This window comes from Plasmodium sp. gorilla clade G2 (assembly GCF_900097015.1).
Source record: "Plasmodium sp. gorilla clade G2 genome assembly, chromosome: 12".
In the NCBI taxonomy this organism is placed as follows: Eukaryota; Apicomplexa; class Aconoidasida; order Haemosporida; family Plasmodiidae; genus Plasmodium; species Plasmodium adleri (nom. inval.).
In genome coordinates, this window is record NC_041704.1 from 1,266,567 (window position 1) to 1,290,260 (window position 23,694).

Below are 23,694 nucleotides of genomic sequence, written 5' to 3' on the forward strand. Positions count from 1 at the left end.
TAATTTTTCATTATTATTTTTCTTTTTTTTCAAGTATGTAAAAATATATATAAAATACTATTATTTATATTATCCCCATTTGTTATTTAATAATATAATAAATTATAATTTTATAAAAAAAAAGAAAAAAAATATATATTAATTGGAATATATAATAAATATATATATGTGATAGTTCTTTTTTATTAATTTTAAATACGATTAATTTTATATTTGTACCTCTAATACAAAATAAAAAAGAAAAAGAAAAGAAAAACATCATTATGAAAGCAACATATATTTATATATATTTGAGTATGCTATTATTATTAAACCCTTAAAAAAAGTTCATATTATAAATAAATATATATATTATTATATATATATATATATAATATATGTGATAATTGTAATAAATATAATTGATTTTATACAACTGTTGTCAATTATCCAATCTGGTTATTCATTTATATATATATATTTATTTATATATATTATATTTATTTTTTTTTTTACCAGTGAACATCATAACAGTTATAATAAGAAAAAGGATGACAAGAGCAAAAATAAATATCCAGAAAAATATAATAAAAAAAAAAAAAAAAAATCAAATTAAATGATAATATTAAGAGTCATGATAAAATATAAAAAGAAAATAAAATACATACAAACATATAAAAAGGTATATATATTATTTAAATAATATTAAATGTACATATTGTTATGATTATATATATATATTATATATGTTGTATATAAAGGGATGTCCTTATAATTTATTATATAAACATATAATTAATAATAATAATATATATTTAATTTTTTTTTTTTTTTTTTTAACCTATATATATAACTATATATATATATATAATAAAAATAAAATAAATAACTTGGTTTTTATCTTTCTTATAATTATAAAATAAAATAAATATATTTTAACACTGTCATTGTGATATAGTTATAGAATAACCTCATATTATATCATATATAAATATATGATAAATAATATAATATGTTTAAATAGATATAAATTTAATTCAAAAAATATATAATATATATATGTTTTTTTTTTTTTTTTTTGATATAATATAATAAAATATATTATATATATATATATATATAATATATATATTTGTATATTATGTATGTATATATATTTTTTTTTTTCTTAGAATGAAAAGTTTGTTTTTTAAATTATTACATATATATTAAATATATAAAATATAATAACGTAAATGTCTTTTTCCTTTTGATATTAACCATAATAATTGCTTTATTTAAAAATAAATAAATATATATATATCATATATATATCATATATCATATATTTTTTTTTTTGTTTACTATAAATGGAACAGTATGAAAAATATGAAGAAAGGAAAATTTTAAGTAACGACGTTCAGACGTCTATAATTGAAGGAGAAAAACTTACAAATAAATTTAGAAACAGAGGATTGACAAGAGATAAACGAGCAACTATAAGTTCTGTGTTAGATAATAGGACTTTAATTATTTTAAGAAAATTAAAAGATAATATTTATAATGACATATATGGTGTTATTAGTGCAGGTAAAGAAGCTTATGTATTTAATTCTTTAAAATATATTAAAGATGAGGAATTAATTTCTTTGAAAGATATATTTATTAACCACTTGAAAAAAATATATAAAGAAAATGTAAATGTAAATATAAATATAAATAATAATATCAATGGAAATATAATTTATAATCAAATGAAAAATATTCATGATCAGTGTAACGATGTTGATAATGATATGTGTCAAGATTTTGAAAGTGATATAAATGATTATGAACAAAGCGAAGATACTCATTCTTACAATAATGATGAATATAATAATGAATTATATAATAAAAATAAAAAAAAAGATGAAATTGGAGATGACACAGATGGGTGTGATGATAATGAGGATGATTATATATATAATTATAGATATAATAATAACGATGATGAAAAAGAAAATGGTTGTAAAAAAGAAGATACGTTATTAGAAGAAAAAAAAGAATCGAACAATACATATAATGAAACTTTTGATATAATTAAAGAAATGAATGATATATGGTTGTATGATAATAATAATAATAAAAAAAAGAGAATATCACATATAATTAATATATTAGATGAAACAAAAGAAAAAAAAGGTATAGCATTAGCAACAAAAGTATATAATACGTCTATTTTAGTTTTTAAGAAAAGATCTCAATATATTGAAGGAGAATTTAGATTTAGAAATGCATATACGAAAAATACGAATCCAAGAAAAATGGTTAAACAATGGGCAGAAAAAGAATTTCGAAATTTAAGAAGAATTTTAATATGTGGATTAAGATGTCCATATCCATTAGTATTAAGAAGTAATGTTATTGTAATGAGTATGATTGGTTATATAGATAATGCATGTCCTAAAATGAAAGATCTAAATTTTGATATATTAAAATGGAAAGAATTATATATTGAATGTATATGTATATTAAGATTATTATTTTTTAATTGTAAATTAGTGCATGCAGATTTCTCAGAATATAATTTACTCTATTTTTGTAATCATATATATATAATTGATGTTTCTCAATCAATGGAACATGACCATCCATATTCTTTGGAATTCTTAAAAAGGGATTGTTTAAATATTACCAACTTTTTTAAAAAAAAAATTGGAACCATCGTGCAACAAACACAACAGACGAATTTGTATATGAAGAGTAATGAGGAGAAGATGGAAAATAAATTACATGTGGAAATTAATGGGGTGCAACAAAAGAATACAACTGGTCATGTGGAAGGTAATAATATTACAAGTTATGGTGATCCATGTGATATTGATCCATGTGATATTGATCCATGTGATATTATTCCGTGTGATGATAAAACAAAAAATATATGCCCACAAAATGACTTGTCCAAATTATTCAATTTTCCAGATAGCCAATTTTACGAATATGTCGGAATATTGCCATTAAAAGTTTTATTTGATTTTATTGTTTCATCTTCATTACCTGATGATATTGTATATTTTTTAGAAAATGATAAAAAGAAAATTTCTTTAAACCCTTATGAAATAATTTACTTACAAATATTTGGTTTAATAAAAAATACAACTCCTATAGCCAAATTAAATTTAAAAAAAATACAAAAGAATAGAATTTATTTTGAAAAATTAAAGAGAGCTACATGTTACTATGTAACCAAGTTTATCAGTGAGAAAAAAAAAAAATTAGAAAAATATTCCAAAAAGAATTCACAAAAATATGCACATAGAGATGAAGTAGAAGAACAGGTGTTTTTGAGCTCATGGATCCCATCATATTTAAATGAAATAAAAGATATAAGAACCATAGAAAAAGATTTAAAACTTTTAAAAAAAGGAAAATCTATTGTCAATAATTTTTTATCTAAGCACAGTGATGATGAAAACAAAAAAAAAGAAAAAAAAGAAATATACAAAAAAAATGAAGTACATATTGATTCACCTATATTTTGTGAAGAAATAAACCAAATGGATGTAAATAAAATAAATGATACATTATATATATCAAATGAAAATATTTTTGAAGAAAATATAAAACAATATGATGATGAATATAAAGAAACAAACCAAGAAGAAATAATTATTGAACAAGATAAGAATGAAGTAAATGAAATTGTGTCTAATTCCAATACATTGTTAAATATTATACAAACAAATTCATGCGATGATATATCAAAGTCAAAAGATTCGGATACGTCAATTATTGATGATGAATCTGATTCATGTGAAAAAAGTGAAGACGAAGAAAACAATTCTAATGTAGATGAAGAGGAAGAAGAAGAAGAAGTAAAATTTAAGGGTATAATTCCAGATGGTATTACAAGAAAAGAATGGAGTAAATTAGTAAAAGAACAAAATAGAGAAAAAAGAAAACATAAAATACCAAAATATCAAAAGAAAAAAAAAAAAAAAAAAGCTCACATCAAAAAAAAAAAATAAATAAAATAAAATAAATTATATAAATGTAATATGAAATTATTGCTATATTATTAATAAATTTGTTAATGAGATATACATAAATTTTTTTTTATTTTTTCGATGTTATTTATATATATTCATAAAATATTCAAAATGGTATTTTTATTTTTATTATATTTTTATTTTTATTATATTTTTATTTTTATTATATTTTTATTTTATTTTGATTTATTTAACGTATCCTTTATTAATTTATTTTAAACTTATATAAGATTACAATTGTTTATGTTATTTTAATTTTAAAAAAATTTATATATGTGAAAAGAAATAAATTGTTACATTCGTATTATTATTAAACATAAAAATATATGTGTATATAATATATATATATATTTTTTTTTTTTTTCGGCAATTTCAATATTTTACTTATTAAATCAAAGGGGAAATCTTTACAATTCAAGACAACATATAAAACATTCAATTTTTTATAAGGTTCAATGGGGAATGAACTTTTTTTTTAAAAAACTTTTTGTTAATAAATGTTTAAACCTTGTTATATATTTTATTTATTTTTTTTTTTTACATAACTTCATATTTTGTTTTTTGTTATTATTCTTTTTATAAATGAAAAAAAATATATATTAAATAATATTGATATATGTATTTATGTTGTGGACAAAAAAAAAATATATATATATATTTTTTTTTTCCAATAAGTATTTTAAATAATTTTATATATCTTTTATATATGATATATTTCTTTAAATGTACTTTATTGTTATTCATTTCTTATTAAATTGTTTCTAATACAAAAAAAATGAGCATTTGTCAAGTAATAAATTGATAAAGAATTATAAGAATAAATATAAATAAATATATATATATATATATATATATATATATTATATATATTATACTTATCAATTTTGATTATTTTTTATTATAATTCAGTTTCCTATAAGCAATTCAAAGGGAATATGCTATAGGCAAAGAACTACAGAATGTGTCAAAGTAAAAAATATATATATATATATATATATATTTATTTATTTATTTATGTGTCCACCTTCCTATGAATACTTTTATGATAATTTTGTATCTATTAATATCTCTTGTTCTTAGGAAAATAATGGAATAACTAAGTTTTTTTTAAAAGATTTAATAAAAGAATCAACTTTAAAAAACAATGAGGATGTATCAAAAAACGAAATACAAGATAAAGAAAAAAAAAATGTCCATCCAAATGTAAAATAATATTAATAAGTTGTAAAATAAATAAATAGTCTTATTAATAATATATATAATGTTATAAAAAAAAAATTAAAATATTTAATTTTATATTAATATAGGAAAAAAATCAATCATTTAATGTGTCTTATACTTGGGAAACTGATATAATAAGCGGATTGAGGTATATTGAAGATATACACATAATATAACAACATGTTACAAATAAAATTTTTCATATGTAAATAAAAAATAATGCGTATATTTTTTATTACCTTTTTATTATTAAGGTTTATAAATGTTCTGAATAAAAAGGACAAGAAAAAATTAGGCTTTCAATGTAAATAAATAAATAAATAAATAAAACACACACATATATATTTATTTATATATATATATATTTTTTTTTTAAGGCATATATTGTAGAGATAGACAACTTTTTAAAAAAAAAAGTAGTGTATTATTTCACATGGTTACCTTTAATCATGGTTTAAAAAATAGTGTCATAGATGAATTAAAGGTTCACATACATAATAGTTATAACATATATATGTATATATTTATATATTTATGTTTATATTTTTTTTTTTTTTTTCAAAAGATTAACGAAAGAACTTCAGACGATCGATTAAATTTTATAAACAATTTTAACGCGGAAAAACAAATAACTATAGAAAAAGAAAATGTCGTTGAAAAAAATATTACAAAAGATTATAATTTAATTAAACTTGAAATAGAATTTGTATCAATAATGAATTTATTAACACTGGACGAATTAAAAGAACTGTTTTTATTTTTTTTTCCTGAACAAGTAATGTCAACTGATGAAAATATAATTAAAGAAAATGTTATTGAAAAATTTTTATTAAATATAAATTCCTTATCAGAAAATTATTCTAGAATAATTGAAAAGGGTATATTAAAAACATGAAATTTATAGATATCCCTATAAATAAATAAATATATATATATGTATGTATAATATTGTATACTTTTACACTTCCCCTTTTTAGAGTATCATATGCCTCATTGTAGTAAAGATTTAAATCATATCACATTAAGTGAATATTTAAACCAATTAAAAAATGTAAAATTAGAAGAAAAAACTAATCTTCATTGTGAAGAAATTGTGGATTGTGAGCTAGCCATTAATGAAACGATGACTAGCCAAAATAAACAGTGTGAAGAAAAAAAAATGTGTGCAAGTCAGGAAAAAAATATAGTAGAAACAAGCAATGAAAATATTTTGTCTAAAAATATTACAGAAGAACAGAAGGTATATATAAGTGAAGAAAATAAAAATAGGAATGATAAAATAAATGAAGAAGATCAAGTACACATAAAAAGTGTAGAAAAAAAAGATAATGTTGTTGTTGATGCAAAAAATATGAACAATCTTGTAATTGAACAAAATATTGAGAATGTCATTGTGGAAGAGAAAAAAAAACGAAAAAGAAAAGAAAAAATCAAGATAGATGAAAATAAGCATATATTAATAAATATAAATGATTATAACATTCTTAGGCATGAAGATCAATTATTTATTAGTTTAACAACAAATAAAAGCAAACCTAGAAAAGAAAAAACAATTATAGGGAAAGAAAATTTGCTAATAATAAATAATAGTATAAATAATGATGAAATGAATAAGCAGGATAACAATGATGAGAACATGAATACTACTACTAGTAGTAATATTAATGATAATAATAGTACTAAGAGTAACAATAATAATAATAATAATAATAATTTTCATAATATTTATAATTGCGGCAGTAGTTATAATAATCATGAACATATTAAAAATGTTAAAGGGTCAGATAATAGTAATATACATCCAAACTCAAATAATAAAAATAATAATAATAATAAGGACAATAAAAATAAAAATAAAAATACTATGAATGTTTTATTAAACTTGAACGATAAGGAGAAAAAAAAAAGATCACGAAACGAAGGAAATAAAGAAGCAAAAATGAATGTAACTAAAAAAGTAAGAAATATGAAAAACAATAATAATTTGGATATAAATTTTTTATATGAAAAAAATGTGGACAATCAAAATAAAAATGAACATTTGTCTGAACAAAAATTAATTAATTATGAATCTATAATAAGGATAGATGATATCACTAAAAGGAATTGTTTGAAAGAACATGATAACACAATATCTTCAAATCCAAATTATAATATTATTAGTACAGCTTCCAATACATGTGATATGCAAGAAGAATTTTATAACAATATGAATATAAATATAAATAGATGCTTATGCAAACAAACCATCATCAACAACAACAATGATGACATTAATAATAATATTATAAATGTAAATGAAACTCAAGAACAAGGTAATGTTAAAGATTCATATAGTACAAATAATAATGAAGAAGACACAAATATTCTTAATAATATACCTAATGATAATAAAATACAAATACATATAGACGATGATCTAAATAATAATAAAAAGAATATTTCTGAAAAAAATGTGGAAGAACCCATTTTGAATTGTTCAAAAAATAAAATTGTTAAAATGGTTAATTATAAAGATAAAATTAGGATCGATAAAAGGAGAAACAAAAGTGTTATTGAAAAAAAGGAAATTAATAATAAAAATATTCTAAAAAAAATAACAAAGACAAATACATTAAATAGTAACACAAAAGGAAGAAAACAAAAAGCAAATATAATTGAGACACAAAAAGATAATATTTTAAAAAAAAACTTAAAAAGAAATTATTCTTATAAAATTAATACTTATAAAGAAAAGAAAGGAATTATTAATTATAATAAAAGAAATAATAGTAGAAAGAATATTATAAAAACAACAGGTTTGATGAATAATTATTATAAACATCAACATATAGATAATATTATTATTAATAAAAAAAAAAATATAAAGCTATTCAATAAGAAAAACAAACAAACTAATATTATTAACAATAAATGTTATAAAAAGGTAAATGAACATATATGCACTTCTTCAATTAAAGAAATTAAACAGTTATGTAATTTATCTAATGAAAATATTATTCCACATAATGAAAATTTGTCATGCACACGTTCATATAGATTATCAAGATATATAAAAAAATAAAATATTACATGTTAAATAGAATGTTATAAATAAAAAATATATATAAATATATATATATTTAAAGATTCAAAATAAAAAAAATAAAAAAATAACAATACATATATATATATATATAATATATATATATTTTTCTAAATCTACAAAATATATATAATAATATATATAAATATGTATATATATATATATATAATATATATATATGTATAATATATATATTCAATATATAAAAGAAAATATGCGAATTATAATGATTACATATTTTTATTTTTATTTATTTTTTTTTTTATATTTTTTTTTATTTTTTTTATTATTTTTTTTTTTTTTAAATTACACATTGAAAAAAAAAATATTTTTTTTTAAAGATAGTAATTCAAAAAAAAAATATATGTAATGTATATAAAATATATACCTTCATATTTCTCTTATATGCCATATATATTTAATAGCGTGAAAATTTTTATATATTGTACTATTTATTTTTAGCATTTTCCTTAGAATTTATATATTATATATATATATAATATATTATATAAATATTATAAAATATAATGTTATTTATATAAAAAATATAATTAAGAAATAATACTAAAAATTAAAATGAAATTATTTATAATTTATATATATATAAAATAATAAAAATTTATATTATATATATAATAATATATAACATTGTTTTGCATGTAAAAATATTCAATTTTTTTTTTTTTTTTTTTTTTTTTTCTTTTTGTTTTTTTTAAATTTTATATTTATATATTTAAAAAAAATTGTTAGTACAATTCAGATGATTTCTTATATTAATTTATGAAATAATTACAATTGAAGGAAAAAAGGGATAAGGAAAGAAATAAATATTTTAAAAAAAGATACAAAAATATATATTATATATAAACATATATATATATAATAATATAATATAAAATAGTATAATTTTTCATTCTTTTAAAAATTTGTATTATATATATATTATATATATATTTAATATAAATACATGTATATAAAATACAAAAAAGTCAAAAGTATATATATTTATTATATGAACAAAATAAAGTAAAAGGAAAAAAAAATATTTATCTATATTTATAAAATTATATATGTTTTTTACGATATATATATGTGTAAATCATTTTGAAAATCAACATATAATGAAAGCAGAACAAAAAATAATTACATATAGAGTAGGTCAGAAATTATATTTTAATATTTATTGTTAAATCGTGTAATTTAAAAATATATAAATTATTTTGTTTTTAATATTTTTGAATATAATAATTAACGAACAGTTACATATAACCAATGATAATAATTTGTTTTTAAAGTTTAAATCATAATAATAATAATAAAAAAAAAAAAAAAAAAAAATTTTTAAGAAAAAAAAAAAATGTCTCCTTATGAATATTTGTTTAAATATATAATAATTGGTGATACAGGTAAATAAAAATATTATATATATATATATATATATGATGTGAAAGATATTATGATTGAATATATAAATCCTTATATATAATAATAATAATAATAATAATTTTTTTCCTTTTCTTTTTAAAGGGGTTGGGAAGAGTTGTCTTTTATTACAATTTACAGATAAAAGATTTAGAGCAGATCATGATTTAACAATAGGTGTGGAATTTGGAGCACGATTAATTAATTTAGATAATAAACAAATAAAACTTCAAATATGGGACACGTATGCAAATAAATACATATTCATTATAAAAAAAGAAAAAGAATGTGTTTTTTTTTTTTATATTATTTATATTGAATTTAAATTGGTTATGAATATAATATGATATATAAAATATATTATTTATTTATTTATTTATTTATTTTTATTTTTATTGTTTTATATAGTGCTGGTCAAGAATCATTTAGATCTATAACAAGGTCATATTATCGTGGAGCAGCAGGAGCCTTATTAGTTTATGATATTACTCGGTATATAAAACATTATAAATTATAACACAAAATATATAAATATATATATAGTATATATGTTCTATAGCCAATTTTAAGTATATAATGAATATTATCCTTTTTTAATTTAATATATATATATATATATATATATTTTTTTTTTTTTTTATAGAAGAGAAACATTTAATCATTTGAATAGATGGTTAGATGAAGTCAGACAAAATTCAAATCCACATATGGCTATTATTTTAGTAGGAAATAAATGTGATTTAGAAAGAAGAGAAGTATCAGCAGAAGAAGGTGCACAATTTGCTAGACAAAATGGATTAATATTTTTGGAAACATCTGCAAAAACAGCCAAAAATGTTGAAGAAGTACGAAATTGTTTTATATTTATTTTAATTTTATGTATTTATATTATTATATATATTATAAATACAATCATAACATTAATATCTTATTTTTATTATTATCTTTTTTTAGGCATTTTTATATACTGCAAGAAAAATATATGATAATATCTTAGAAGATGTTTATGATCTAAGCAATGAAGTAATTATTAAAGATAAAAAAAAAATTGTGTACATATTTATATATTCTTACCAAATAAAATGTGTGCTATAAATATTAAATTATATATATATATATATATATATTTATTTTTTTGTAGTCTTATGGTATTAAATATGGACCAAATAGCCAATACTCAAGAGTGAAATTAGGTAAAATGTGCATAGCTTAGTATATAATAAATGTTTTGTATATTTTTACATTATAGAAAATTTAATATGTATTTTTATTTAAAATGTTTATATTTTATATATATATATATATATATATATTTTCCCCTTTAGATATACCTTCTATGCCAGAATCAAGATCAGGATTTAGCTGTTGTTAATAATTATATATATATATATATATTTTTTTTTAATTATTATTAGTGGCATGCTTTTTTACAGTATTTTCATATAATTATCTTTATAATTAAATATTTTTCATAAAACATTAAAAATGACATTGAAAAAAATTTTTTAAATTCCATTTTAATGAAATTTTTACATGATTTAAATTATTTATTGTTCTTGCTTTTTTTCTCTTTTTTAGTGTCTGTATAATAATTTGTTCATTTTTATATTACTATATAAAATTTTTTCTTATTTTTCATCTTCAAATTATTTAAATTTTATTTATTAAAATTTAATAAAAGAAAAAAAAAAAAGTAAAATGAAAGTTATAAACAATAATATAAACTTTTTTTTTTTTTTTTTTTAATCTTTTTTATATTCATAAATATAACTAAGAAATATAAAACTTTAAAAAGTAAAATAAGCAAAATGGTGTAACCTTTTTACTTTTAAGAAACTAAAGAAAAATAAAATATTTTTTGTGAAAAAAAATATATATATATATATATTATATAGATTAATAATATATAGACATGCTTCTTTGTGTAGGAATGAATTGTATGAATTAAAAATAAAAATAGGAAAAAGGGTGAAACAAAAACAAAACAAAAAAAAAAAAAAAAAATTATGGTATTATGTGTTTATTATACCAATCATTTTTTTAATAATTATATTATTATTATATGCTTTGTTTTTCCATTAATAATATTATTTATAATTATATTTTAATTTTATGAAATTTCACTATTATCACAACTATCACTATTAAAATTGCATCCAAAATTATTTCCATACAAACCTATAATAAAATTATCTTCCAATTCATTATCAGTAATTGTACTACAACTGTAATCATTGCTATCTTCGCTAGTGTAATTATAAGAAGATGTATAATTTTCATTTAAATAATTTTCGTAATACATATTTTCTTTATTTGTTATTTCTGAATTATATATTTCATATATTCTTTTTTGTTTAGGTTTCTTTCTTTTCCTTAATATATTTTTATTTTCCTTATCACTTTGATCTATTTGTTCCTTTTCATAATCATTTTCAAACTGTTCATCATAACATTGTGATGACATATCAATATCTATGTTTACATAACTATTTTTTTCAGCTTTTATATGATCCTTTAAAAATTTATATTCGTCAGAATTTTTATAAGTACTTGCATCTACATAACCATTATATAGATAACAATTTTTTATAATCTCATCTGCTTCATCTTCGTCATATTCTAGTGTTTCAAAAGATAATATTTCATTTTCTAAATATGAACTACTATTCATTTCATCATTATTCTCATAATTCCTGCTATAATCGCTTGATTGTGTTGTACTATCGTTTGATTTACATTTAAATGTTTTATTTTTCGAAACTAAAGAGTTCATATGATCACTCTGTAAATGAGTTCCATTATACAAAGTAATAATATAATGATCATTTGGTTTACTCCTACATAAATCTTCTATAGATTTACATGTATTACTTTTTATTAATTTTTTATTTTTTTTGCTGTTCTGGTTATTCACATCTTCATAATTTGCTTCCTTAATTTGATTTTTTTTCTTTAATTTCCTTCTATTTTCAATTTTATTATTAAAGAATATTTGATAAATATATAATTTTATATTACTAGCATTACAATACTTATGATAAAAATTTACCAAAGCATTATATATATATTGAACATATAAATTAATAAAGTTTTTTATTGATTTCCTTAAAATCTTATTAAAGTAGTAGTTTCTATAAACAAAGTTAAAAAGTAATTTGACATTTTTTTTTGTTCTTCTATATTTCACAAGTATTTTTTTTAGTCCTGTTCTTCCCATCGTTTTATATAAAACCCTTGAATATTTTTTCCATGGCATTTTTATTATGTAATTTTATGAAATTTTAAAATTTTCCCCTTATTTTTTTTATCATAATTCTATATTATATATTTTCTTTTCTTTAATAAAGATTTAAAACGTTACAAAACATTAATATTTATGTAATAAAGATATGCATAATATATTGATTAAATGCAACAAATTGGTTATTTAAAAGTAAGCATGTAATGATATCTTAATAAATAAAACTTTATAGAAACATGGATTATTATATTTATTATTTTTTTTTTTTTAAATAAAATAAAATTTAAAGTTTATATCTTAAATATATATATTATATCATATGCATATTAAATCCATTATATGTTATAAAATTAACAATTTTAAGACAAATTTTATTTTATAAAATATATATATTCATTACATTATATATATATATATATTTATAATAATATTATATACATGTAATCATATATTTTTTTACATTTTTATGTGGAAAATTTTGAAAACAGCTATGGAAAAAAAAAAAAAAAAAAAAAAGCTAGTTACTTATAAGGTATAATTTTATAGATCCAAATAATAAAAAGAAAAAAAAAAAAAAAGAGAGAGAAAAGTATACACTAAATGAAGGAAAATTAAAAATTTTAAGAATATAAAAAAATTTTAATTTTTATTTAGAATAATGAAAATGGTTTTTTAGTTTATAAAAAAAATGTGTAATTATATAAGTAATATAAAAATATATTTTTTTACATATTGTGTGCAAATGAAAAAAAAAAATATTATATATATGTGTATAAATTTTATAATACCTTATTTAAACCTTAAGAACAATGAAATGAATATTATATAGGATCTATAATATTAAAATATAGAATGAACACAATAAAATTTAAATTGTGGAAACTTTTTTGAAAAATAGGAACTTTAATATATATATATATAGAGATAAATATGTTATATATTATTAGAAAAATATTGTTCTAACAATTTTTCCCTCACCACTTTTTTTTTAGCTAGTTGATGATTTTAAAAAATAATTTTTTTAATAATATCCTTATTGCATCCATTACACATTTATATTCATAAGCACAATTTAATAAATTAATTTTTATATTTTGGAGAAAGCTTAAGTATATGTATATATATAAATATATATATGTTGTTCATATTCTACATGCAATATCCATATTAAGAGAATTAATATGAAAAAAAAAAAAAAAAAGAGTTCTATATAATAAAATGTTAATTTTTTTTTTTTTGGGAAAAAATAAAATCATTATATTTTTATTATTTTTTTTTTATAAATAGAAAAACTTTCCGTTCTAAAAATATGAAAACCTATAATATAATATAATATTGAATAAGAAATTATAAATTTGAAGTTCAAAATAAACTTATAAATAAATTTAATAAAATAAAAAAAAATAATAAGTTTCGTTCATTTTGAGTAATCTATAATTAATTTCACGGTATTAAGATATATTTCAATGTTTTAAAAAATTGTATCAATTTTGTTATATCTATATAAATTTTTAAAATTGAATTTTACACTTGTTCTTGTGTATTTATTTTTATTTCATTTTATTTACTATATCAATGTAAAACGAAATATCAAACTTATTATTAGTGTAATTATAATTAACTTATATGCATGTTAAAAATGTTATACACGTGAATCATGAATTATTATTGTGTACCAGATTATTGGATAAAAAGCAAGAATAAGATGTACTATAAATTTTTGATAATTACTCTTTTCGATATTTAAAAATGTAAAATAAAGAACCCAAATTTATCTCCAATTGTGGTAAACATAAGGTTGTATTTGTACATTTTTAAAAGTTAAAAAAGTTATATATTCTTTATTATTTAAATGTAAAATTATAATAAAATAGATTGGAATTATCATTATATAAATTATTACACCATTAAAAACAAGAAGTTCTTTTCTATATATTTTTTAATATATCTTTTTATTTTTTAATTTTGTTATTGATCTATGTGAATAAAATAAAATATCATATATAAACCATAAAAACATTTCCATGGTGGTAACTATACAAATAATAAGTCTACATAAGAGAAAAAAACATTTTTAAATATATATTCTATATGGTTACTAATTATTTGACTTCTTTTGTAACATCAAATAAATTATTATGAAAATTCTATATTAATTTTGCTAAGAAAATTCATAAAATTATGTATAAATATATATTTTAATATTATTTAAAAAAAATATAGTCCATATTTTGTATGAATATTTTAGATTAAATTTTATATAATATGTAATTGGGTATTACGAAAAGGTAATTTACACACTTTCTATATAGGAATAACAAAAAATTGAAAAAAAAAAGGGACACAATATAATAAATTATTACTTAAGGAAAATAATACAAATGTTATTTTTTTTTCTCATTTTTAAATGTATATAAATATAAAAGGTACTTAAGTATATTTAATTATATAATTGAAATTTGATTATATATATTTCTGAAGAATAAAATACTTAGTAAATTTTATAAAATCACGTATTTTATAGGGTTAAGGGGTTTTAATAATATAATGAAGATATCTTGAAATTTATAAGAAAGCAATAATAATAATTGACCACATATTATGTTATAATATTTTTTTATCTTTTTATACAATAATAATTTTTCTTATATGACCTTAATATATATAATATTAATAAAATCCTATACCTTAACTATAAAAAGACAAATATTATATATATAATGAATTATATTATTTATATAGAAAACGAACTGTTTTAATATTACTGATAAATATATTTGTATATATTATATAAACATTAGCAGTACAAGAAACATACACATATTAACTGTATAAATAATGAAGGGAAGGTATAACACATAAACAATATTCTAATTATATGAATTTATTTCAATTCAAAATATACCTTTTTATATAATATTTTCATATTTATATTTATTTCACAAGAAAAAAGAAATAAATCTTAATAATTTTTTTTTGGTATATTTTCTAGGACAATATCAAATATTTCGTAAAAAATATAATAAAAAATATGATATTTAAATATTTATATTAACTAAAATATGAATACTTTATTATTTATAAATTATTTATTTAAAAATATATAAAAAATAATTCAAATTAATTGTTTATGTTTAATTATATATTTAATAAAATATATTTTAAAATAATACACACAAAATGATTATTAATTAAATATAAAATATTTATTTTATTTATAATGAAATAAATAATTTAATTTAAAATAAATATAAATATTTATTATTATATATATATATTAATTAAATTAAAATAATTATTATTTAATTTAAAATTAAAATAATATTTACTATTGTATAATATATTAATTAAATTATAATAAATATTATTTAATTTAAAATAAAAAATATTGATATTAATTAAAATAAAGAAATAAAATATATTAATTAATTTATTATTTAATTAATTTAAAATAAATAATAATTATAAATTAATATATAATTATAATTAATTAAAAATAAATAATAATTAAATTAATATATATTATAATTAATTAAAAATAAATAATAATTAAATTAATATATATTATAATTAATTAAAAATAAATAATAATTAAATTAATATATATTATAATTAATAAAAAATAAATTAATATTAAACAATTTTAAATATATTAATAATTTTAAATAAATAATTATAATAATTATAAATTAAATTATTTAATTTATTTAAATACACACTATAAAATAAAAAATAATTTAATATATATAATTATTAATTAATTTAAATATATATATTTAATAATAAATTATTAATTTATTTTATTACATTTATTATATTATATATATTAATTAAAAAAAATAATAATTAACTAAATTAAGTTCACTATTAAATTAAATACATTTAATAATAATTAAATATTAAAAAATTAATATAAATATTATATTATAACATTAATAATTAAATAAAAATAATAATTTATTTTATAATTATATATATATTAATAATTAATTTAAAATATCAATTAAAATAATATATAATTTTATATTTTTATTTAATTAAATATATAGTAATAAATAAATTTATATTTGTATAGTAATGTTTATTATTTTTTATTTATAATTAATTATATAAAATATATTTATTTTAAATTAAAATATAAATTAGACAAATAAAATAATTAATTAAATAAATAAATATTAATATATATATATATATATTTTTTAAATAAATAATATATATTAATTAAAATAATTAAATATAAAATAAAATAATTTAATTGTATAATTAAATTAAATATAAAATACTTATTAATATTATATATATATATATATATATATATATATATTATATATGTTTATATATTATTTTAAATTAATTAATTTATTTTTTCATAATTATTTTAATATATATTATTATTATTTATTAATATTAATTATATATATTTTATTAATTGTTTAATATTTATTATTATTTTATATATATTATATTATTAATTTAATTATTATTTTATTATATTATTAATTTAATTTATTTAATTTAATTATGTATTTATTTAAATCAATGATATATTAATTTAATTTAATTTAATTAATTATTTATTTATTTAAATTAATTATATATTTATTTCATTAAATTAATTAATTAATTATTTATTTATTTAAATTAATTATATATTTAATTAATTAATTTATTATTTATTTAATTAATTTATTTATTATATATTTAATTAATTTATTTATTATTTATTTAATTAATTTAATTATTATATATTTAATTAATATAATTATATATTTATTTTATATTTATTTTTATTGTTAATAGCAATAAATTATTAATTTAATTATTAAAATAATTTCATTTACTAAATATATAATTAATTTAATTATATATAATTATTGTTTTAATTATTTAAATAATTTATTTTATTTAATTAATTTATATATTATTATTAATTTTTTAATTCATAATAATTAATTGTTTAATATATTTATGATATTTAATTAATTTATTTATTATATTATTATTTAGTTAATATTTTATTATTTAATTTTAATTAATATTTATTTAATAATTAAATTATATTAATATTTATATATTATTATTTTAATTTTTATTTATATTAATATTAGTATTCATGTTTATTAATTAATATATATTTTGAATTTAATTATATTAATTTATTATATATTATTAATTAATTTATATTAATATTTTATTATTTAAAAATAATTATATTTTTATTTATTTAATAATTAAATTGTATTAATATTTTTCTATTTATTATTTATATTAATATTAATATTTCATTAATTAATGTGTATTATGGATTTAATTATATTAATATTTAATTTAATTATTATTTTTATTTATTTAATAATTAATTTAATTGTTTATTAATATATATATATATATAATTTTAATATATTTTAAATAAATTTTATAATGATTTAATTTTATATATTATATATATATATATATTTTTTTTTTTATTTATTTTATAAATTATCATATAGTATTTGATTAATAAATATATATTATATTAATATGTGATTATTATATATATATATAATATATATTCCTGAGTCTTATACATAATATTATTTTGGGTATACATTTGGAATGTTTTTCATTATTATAATTAATTTATTATTCTATGTATGTGTATCATTTTTTTTAATGAATATAAATATCCCTTGAACGAATATATTTTTTTCATTATTATTTTTAAGTTAATTATTGTTTCTTAAGTTGTTTGTCACATATTTTGATATATTTATTCATTATAAATATTATAAGCATATATAATTTATATATATGTGGATAAAAAAAATGTCATTTTACTTAATTTAAAATTCAACTGAAATATATATAATTGTATAAATATTATGATTATGTGTTATGAATTCTTTTAGAATAAAGAGATTCAATACATTGTACTAAGAAAATGTAATGTTTTTTAATATGAAATAAATGTACATTATGCATAATAAAAATTATATTATTATATATATTTCCTATTTTTACGAATATCATATCAACATTGATTCATGTCTGATGTGTAAATTTATATTACTTTCTATGGTACCAAAATATTATCCCATAGAAAATTTTTATTTCAGGAAATATAAAACTTTCCTCTTTTTTTTTTTTTACTTTTTTTTATGTAACTTGGCATAATTCAAGTATGAAATTTTACTATTATTATATAATTTTTATTAAAATTAAAAAAGAACCTTATATTCAATGTTTTATAAATAATTATTTTATATGTATATTTTTTAAATGTTTAATGTTGTTTGAACAAAAAAAGAAAAAATAAATTATAATGTGTAGCTTATGAAAAGTTTAAGATACAATTTTTTACTATATATACATATAAGATCAATTAACATGTAAAGAAAAACATCATAGTAAAATTCTAAAAGAAGGAAACATCTAATGTTTTAAATACGATGGAAAATTTTTGTTCACTTAAGGGAACACAACTAAAGGAAATTATTCCTTTCTATATACTATACCCCATATAATAATTGCCATTTATAAATTTAACCCATTATTAGTATAGTATTAAAAAAGCTTTAAATATATAACATATACAATTAAAATATTAAATATATAAACTTAAATACGATTATGTTGAATAAAACCAAATATTAATTTTCCAACATATACCATGTATAATTATATTGTTTGAACCTCATAATGTTGAATTATTTTTTCCATACGAGCAGAAAAAGAACACAATAAAATATACAATATTCTTTAGACAAATTTGTATTCATTTACTATTATGAAAGTGTGATAACAGTTTGATGTAAAAAATTTTTTTATTTATTATATTAGACGAAATTTTTTTTTATTATAATCCACATGAACTATTGTATATTAATAAATAAAAAAAGAAAAAGAAAGAAAAAAAAAAAAAAAAAATTCATATTTCATAACATTTATATTATAAAAATATTACATATACATAATATATAAGAGAATTACTATTGAAGTAATCTTGGATTTTTAGAACATGATAAAAAATGATTTCTCCATTTATCAATCTCAAAAGATTCAATACAAAGAGAACAATAATAACAGGAAAGATATTCTGTTTTTTTTCCTTTGCATTCACTCATTACATGTGTATCTAATAAATTTTGTTTTACAATTTTATTACAATATTCACATGGAGTATACATATAACTATGTGAACATTCTGATATGAAGTGATCATGAATAACAACTAATTCAACAATTAGGAAGCAATTTGGACAAGCACAAAGCATTGGGCAATTTTTAATCCAATGTTTTTCTAAACCTATTTCAGTAAATGTTTCATCTGTCCTAAAACAATATTTACATGTAAAAGGAGGAACATATGGTTCTTCATTTTCATCTAACTTGGTACAATCTTCCATTGATTCACTTTTATTTATAGTATTATCAATTTGTATACTACCCTTTTCTTCGTTTTTTATATTAATATTTTGATTTTCTTGATCATTTATTAAATCTTCACGTTTGTGGGAAGATCCTGAATTATTAAGGTATGGTTTTTCATCTTCTTCATTTTTTCCGTCACTTGCTTTTAGATGTTCATATTGTACGTCTTCTGTAATGTTTTTTTTGGAATTACTTTTTTCGTCAAGTGAAACTTTCGAATTTATATCAACCAATTTAATATCCTTTTCCATTTTATTTAAAATTGTATAATTTTCTTTTTCCCTATTTTCTATAGTATTCTTAATAAGATCCTTAATTTGTTCACTTTTGTCTATGTTGTTTTTTTCAGATGTTATAAAATCCTTAACTTTTAAATGACTTTTATTGAGATACGTATTTTCTTTTATAAATTCATTATTATCTTTAAGAAAGTTACTTTTTTGAAACATCACTCCAATTTCTTCTTTTTTTTCATCATTAAAATTTTCTAACTCATCCGGTTTTTTCTTTTCGTTTTCATTTATTCGTTTTATTATTAAACTTTTAGTTTCTGAACAAACATTTAATAAAAATTCTTCAAATAATTCATCTCTATTTTCAACAATATTATACATATTAACAAAGAAGTCTAATGCTGTTTGCTTAATAGCTTCAACATTAACTTCCAGAAACATTAATATTATTTCCAATACTTTTTTTAAATTAATATCATCTTTTACAGATGTATAATATTTATTTATCAAAGAATAGTAAAAACTCATTAAACTAACAATTATTTTTTCATTTACTTCTGATGTTATATCATTTGAAAAAAAATAAAGAAGCATTGATAAAATGATGGAAAAGACATTTTTAAAAGAGGTAAATTTATTATGCAACATCATCATTATCGTTTTTATGGAAATATCTACAATATCAAGATTAGAATCATCTAAACGTTTTAAAAGTGAAGAAATTATGAAATTAAGATATTTTACGTTTTTTTCGTTTGTACTATCTTCAACAAATGTATTGTTGTCCATTTTTAAAAAATAATGTTGGAACATAATTAACATTTTTTCTAGTATAACAACACTTTTGACAAATATATAATAAGAATTATCTGATATTCCACGTTTGATTATTAAACATAAGGATTCTATATTATTGTACCAAACGTTTTTTTTTTTTGTTTTTTCATGAAATTCAAATGGCTTATAAGCCATGTCATAACCCATTTCTCGTTGTTTATCATTATCGCTACCAATGAATATAAGAATATTATTTAAGTCAATACCACTATCATCATTTCTATCTATATCTTGGTCAACAATTCCACAAATTTTTTTTATATTTTTTATATTTTCATTAGACATTATTTTATTTATTTCTTTTTCATGCAATTCAAGTTCTTTATAATATAAAACTAACCATTCATAATACCATTTTTTTGAACTATTATGTATAACTTTTAATTCTTCTATGTTTTGTATAATAATTTTAATTTTAATTTCTTTTTCTTTTAATTTTTTAGCTTTTCCATAATTTTCTTCTTTAACATATTTGCTTTTTTTTCCCTTTAAAAAAGTTATAACATTTTTTAAAAATATGAATATATTTACAATTTTCTTTAATTCATTTGCTTTATTGAATTCTTCCTTTACTACACATTCACCTTTTAATTTTTCAAAGCATTTTATTTTGTTTTCTAATTTTTCATATAACGTATTAATTTTGTTTTTATCACGTTTATAAGAATAGGATCTTCTATAATTTTCCCAGTTATGTGAGTATGTGGGATTCATTTCTGAGATATTATTATCACTAACATTGGAATCATATTTATTTAGTTCTTTTTTTTTTAATTTTTCGTTATTGTTTATTAAATTATCATTATAATTTTTATTTTTTTTATTAACTAAAGAGGTTAATTTATGAGATGTTGTTAATGCCTCAGGAAGTACATTTGAAGGGAATTCTTCAGGAATTATATTAAGACAATACAATCCAATTTGTGAATATTTATTTAAGTAATTATGATATGGATTATAAAATTTTAATTTGATATAAGCACATTTTATAGTGCATGGTAAATAAACATATTTAAGTTCTCTAGCACAATAATTTGTTGAAAAATTGTCATTAAATCTAAAAAAACCAACTTTTGAATAATCTATATTATTATTTGATACAAATATTTCAATTTTCTTGGTTATACAATATTCATGACACAAAAATTCTAAATATTTAATTTTGGCTGATTTTGTTTGTAAAACAATTTCTTGAGGGTATGTACAATTCTGTTCGCTTAACCATGGATTAAAAATTTCATTACCTGTATTTTTTAATAAATTCATGACATCATGATGTTTGTCATTAGATGATATACTTAATATTTTATATTTTAATTTTAAATTTTCTTTGTCTTGTGATTGCATTTTATAAATTTTAATTCTATTATCTGTCCTTTTTATATTTTTTTATTTAATATATATATATATAGTATTTACAAAAAAATGATAAATATATATATTTTTTTTATTTGAAAGAAAAAGATTTTAATTCACAATTTTATGATATAATATGTTTTATTATAAGTAAATATATAAAGAAAAATTTTCAATACAAATTTAATCTATTTGTCTTTTTTTTTTTTTTTTTTTTTTTTATATTATATTATAAAATTAATTATATAATATGTATTTATATATATTAAATATTATAATATAAATTGAAAAAAAAAAAAAAAAAAAAAATATATATATATATATATATATACCAATTAACAGACTGTATTAAATTTTTTCTTTTCATTTTTGTAGAATTTTTAATGTGCATTATATAAAATAAAATATTTTTTTATTCCATTTTTTTAATTAAATTTGTGTATTAATCTTAATATTATATGTACTAAAAAAAAAAAAATTAAAAATATATTTCAATGGTACCTATAACATCGCAATATAGAAAATTTTATATATTACAAAATTCGAAAAAATTTTATATAATACATGTACAAACTTAAAATTTATTTCTTTGAACAAAATTTTTTTTTTTTTTTTTTTTTTTTTTGGAGTTAAAAAATAAATATAAAAAAAAAAATATTTATATTAATATGGAAAATTAAATAATATTTTTTATTGGAAATGTGTGAAGAATAAAAAAAAAAAAGTCATTTTTGAAATATTATATATAAAATATAATATTATTCTTTTCAATATTAATTATTTTTAAGAACATGTTTATATTATTATTATAAATAAAATTACGTTGTAATAATAATATAATATTTGTGTAAGACAATATTAAAAGAAAAAAAAAAAAAGAAAATTCTATGAATTAAT

At 16.1% G+C, this 23,694-nt stretch overlaps 5 protein-coding genes across 5 annotated transcripts; 3 read left to right on the plus strand and 2 right to left on the minus strand.

The window, feature by feature from the left end:
- Positions 1-1,328: 1,328 nt before the first annotated feature.
- On the plus strand, positions 1,329-3,965 carry PADL01_1231500 (serine/threonine protein kinase RIO1, putative; the record flags this gene model as incomplete). Its single annotated transcript, XM_028683280.1, has 1 exon — positions 1,329-3,965. One exon carries the CDS (start codon positions 1,329-1,331, stop codon positions 3,963-3,965), a length of 2,637 nt encoding a protein of 878 aa, XP_028539474.1.
- A 796-nt stretch (positions 3,966-4,761) lies between these two features.
- PADL01_1231600 (conserved Plasmodium protein, unknown function) lies at positions 4,762-8,271 on the plus strand (the record flags this gene model as incomplete). Its single annotated transcript, XM_028683282.1, has 8 exons — positions 4,762-4,776; positions 4,896-4,955; positions 5,067-5,189; positions 5,294-5,355; positions 5,462-5,511; positions 5,585-5,691; positions 5,773-6,085; positions 6,185-8,271. 8 exons carry the CDS (start codon positions 4,762-4,764, stop codon positions 8,269-8,271), a joined length of 2,817 nt encoding a protein of 938 aa, XP_028539475.1.
- Positions 8,272-9,649: 1,378 nt separating this feature from the next.
- PADL01_1231700 (ras-related protein Rab-2) lies at positions 9,650-11,086 on the plus strand (the record flags this gene model as incomplete). Its single annotated transcript, XM_028683283.1, has 7 exons — positions 9,650-9,698; positions 9,820-9,958; positions 10,123-10,206; positions 10,358-10,559; positions 10,669-10,737; positions 10,856-10,907; positions 11,040-11,086. The coding sequence occupies 7 exons, from the start codon at positions 9,650-9,652 to the stop codon at positions 11,084-11,086; spliced, it is 642 nt and encodes a 213-aa protein (XP_028539476.1).
- A 738-nt stretch (positions 11,087-11,824) lies between these two features.
- Positions 11,825-12,970, minus strand: PADL01_1231800 (conserved Plasmodium protein, unknown function; the record flags this gene model as incomplete). Its single annotated transcript, XM_028683284.1, has 1 exon — positions 11,825-12,970. The coding sequence occupies one exon, from the start codon at positions 12,968-12,970 to the stop codon at positions 11,825-11,827; it is 1,146 nt and encodes a 381-aa protein (XP_028539477.1).
- A 6,959-nt stretch (positions 12,971-19,929) lies between these two features.
- Positions 19,930-22,788, minus strand: PADL01_1232000 (conserved Plasmodium protein, unknown function; the record flags this gene model as incomplete). Its single annotated transcript, XM_028683285.1, has 1 exon — positions 19,930-22,788. The coding sequence occupies one exon, from the start codon at positions 22,786-22,788 to the stop codon at positions 19,930-19,932; it is 2,859 nt and encodes a 952-aa protein (XP_028539478.1).
- Between the last annotated feature and the right edge of the window lie 906 nt (positions 22,789-23,694).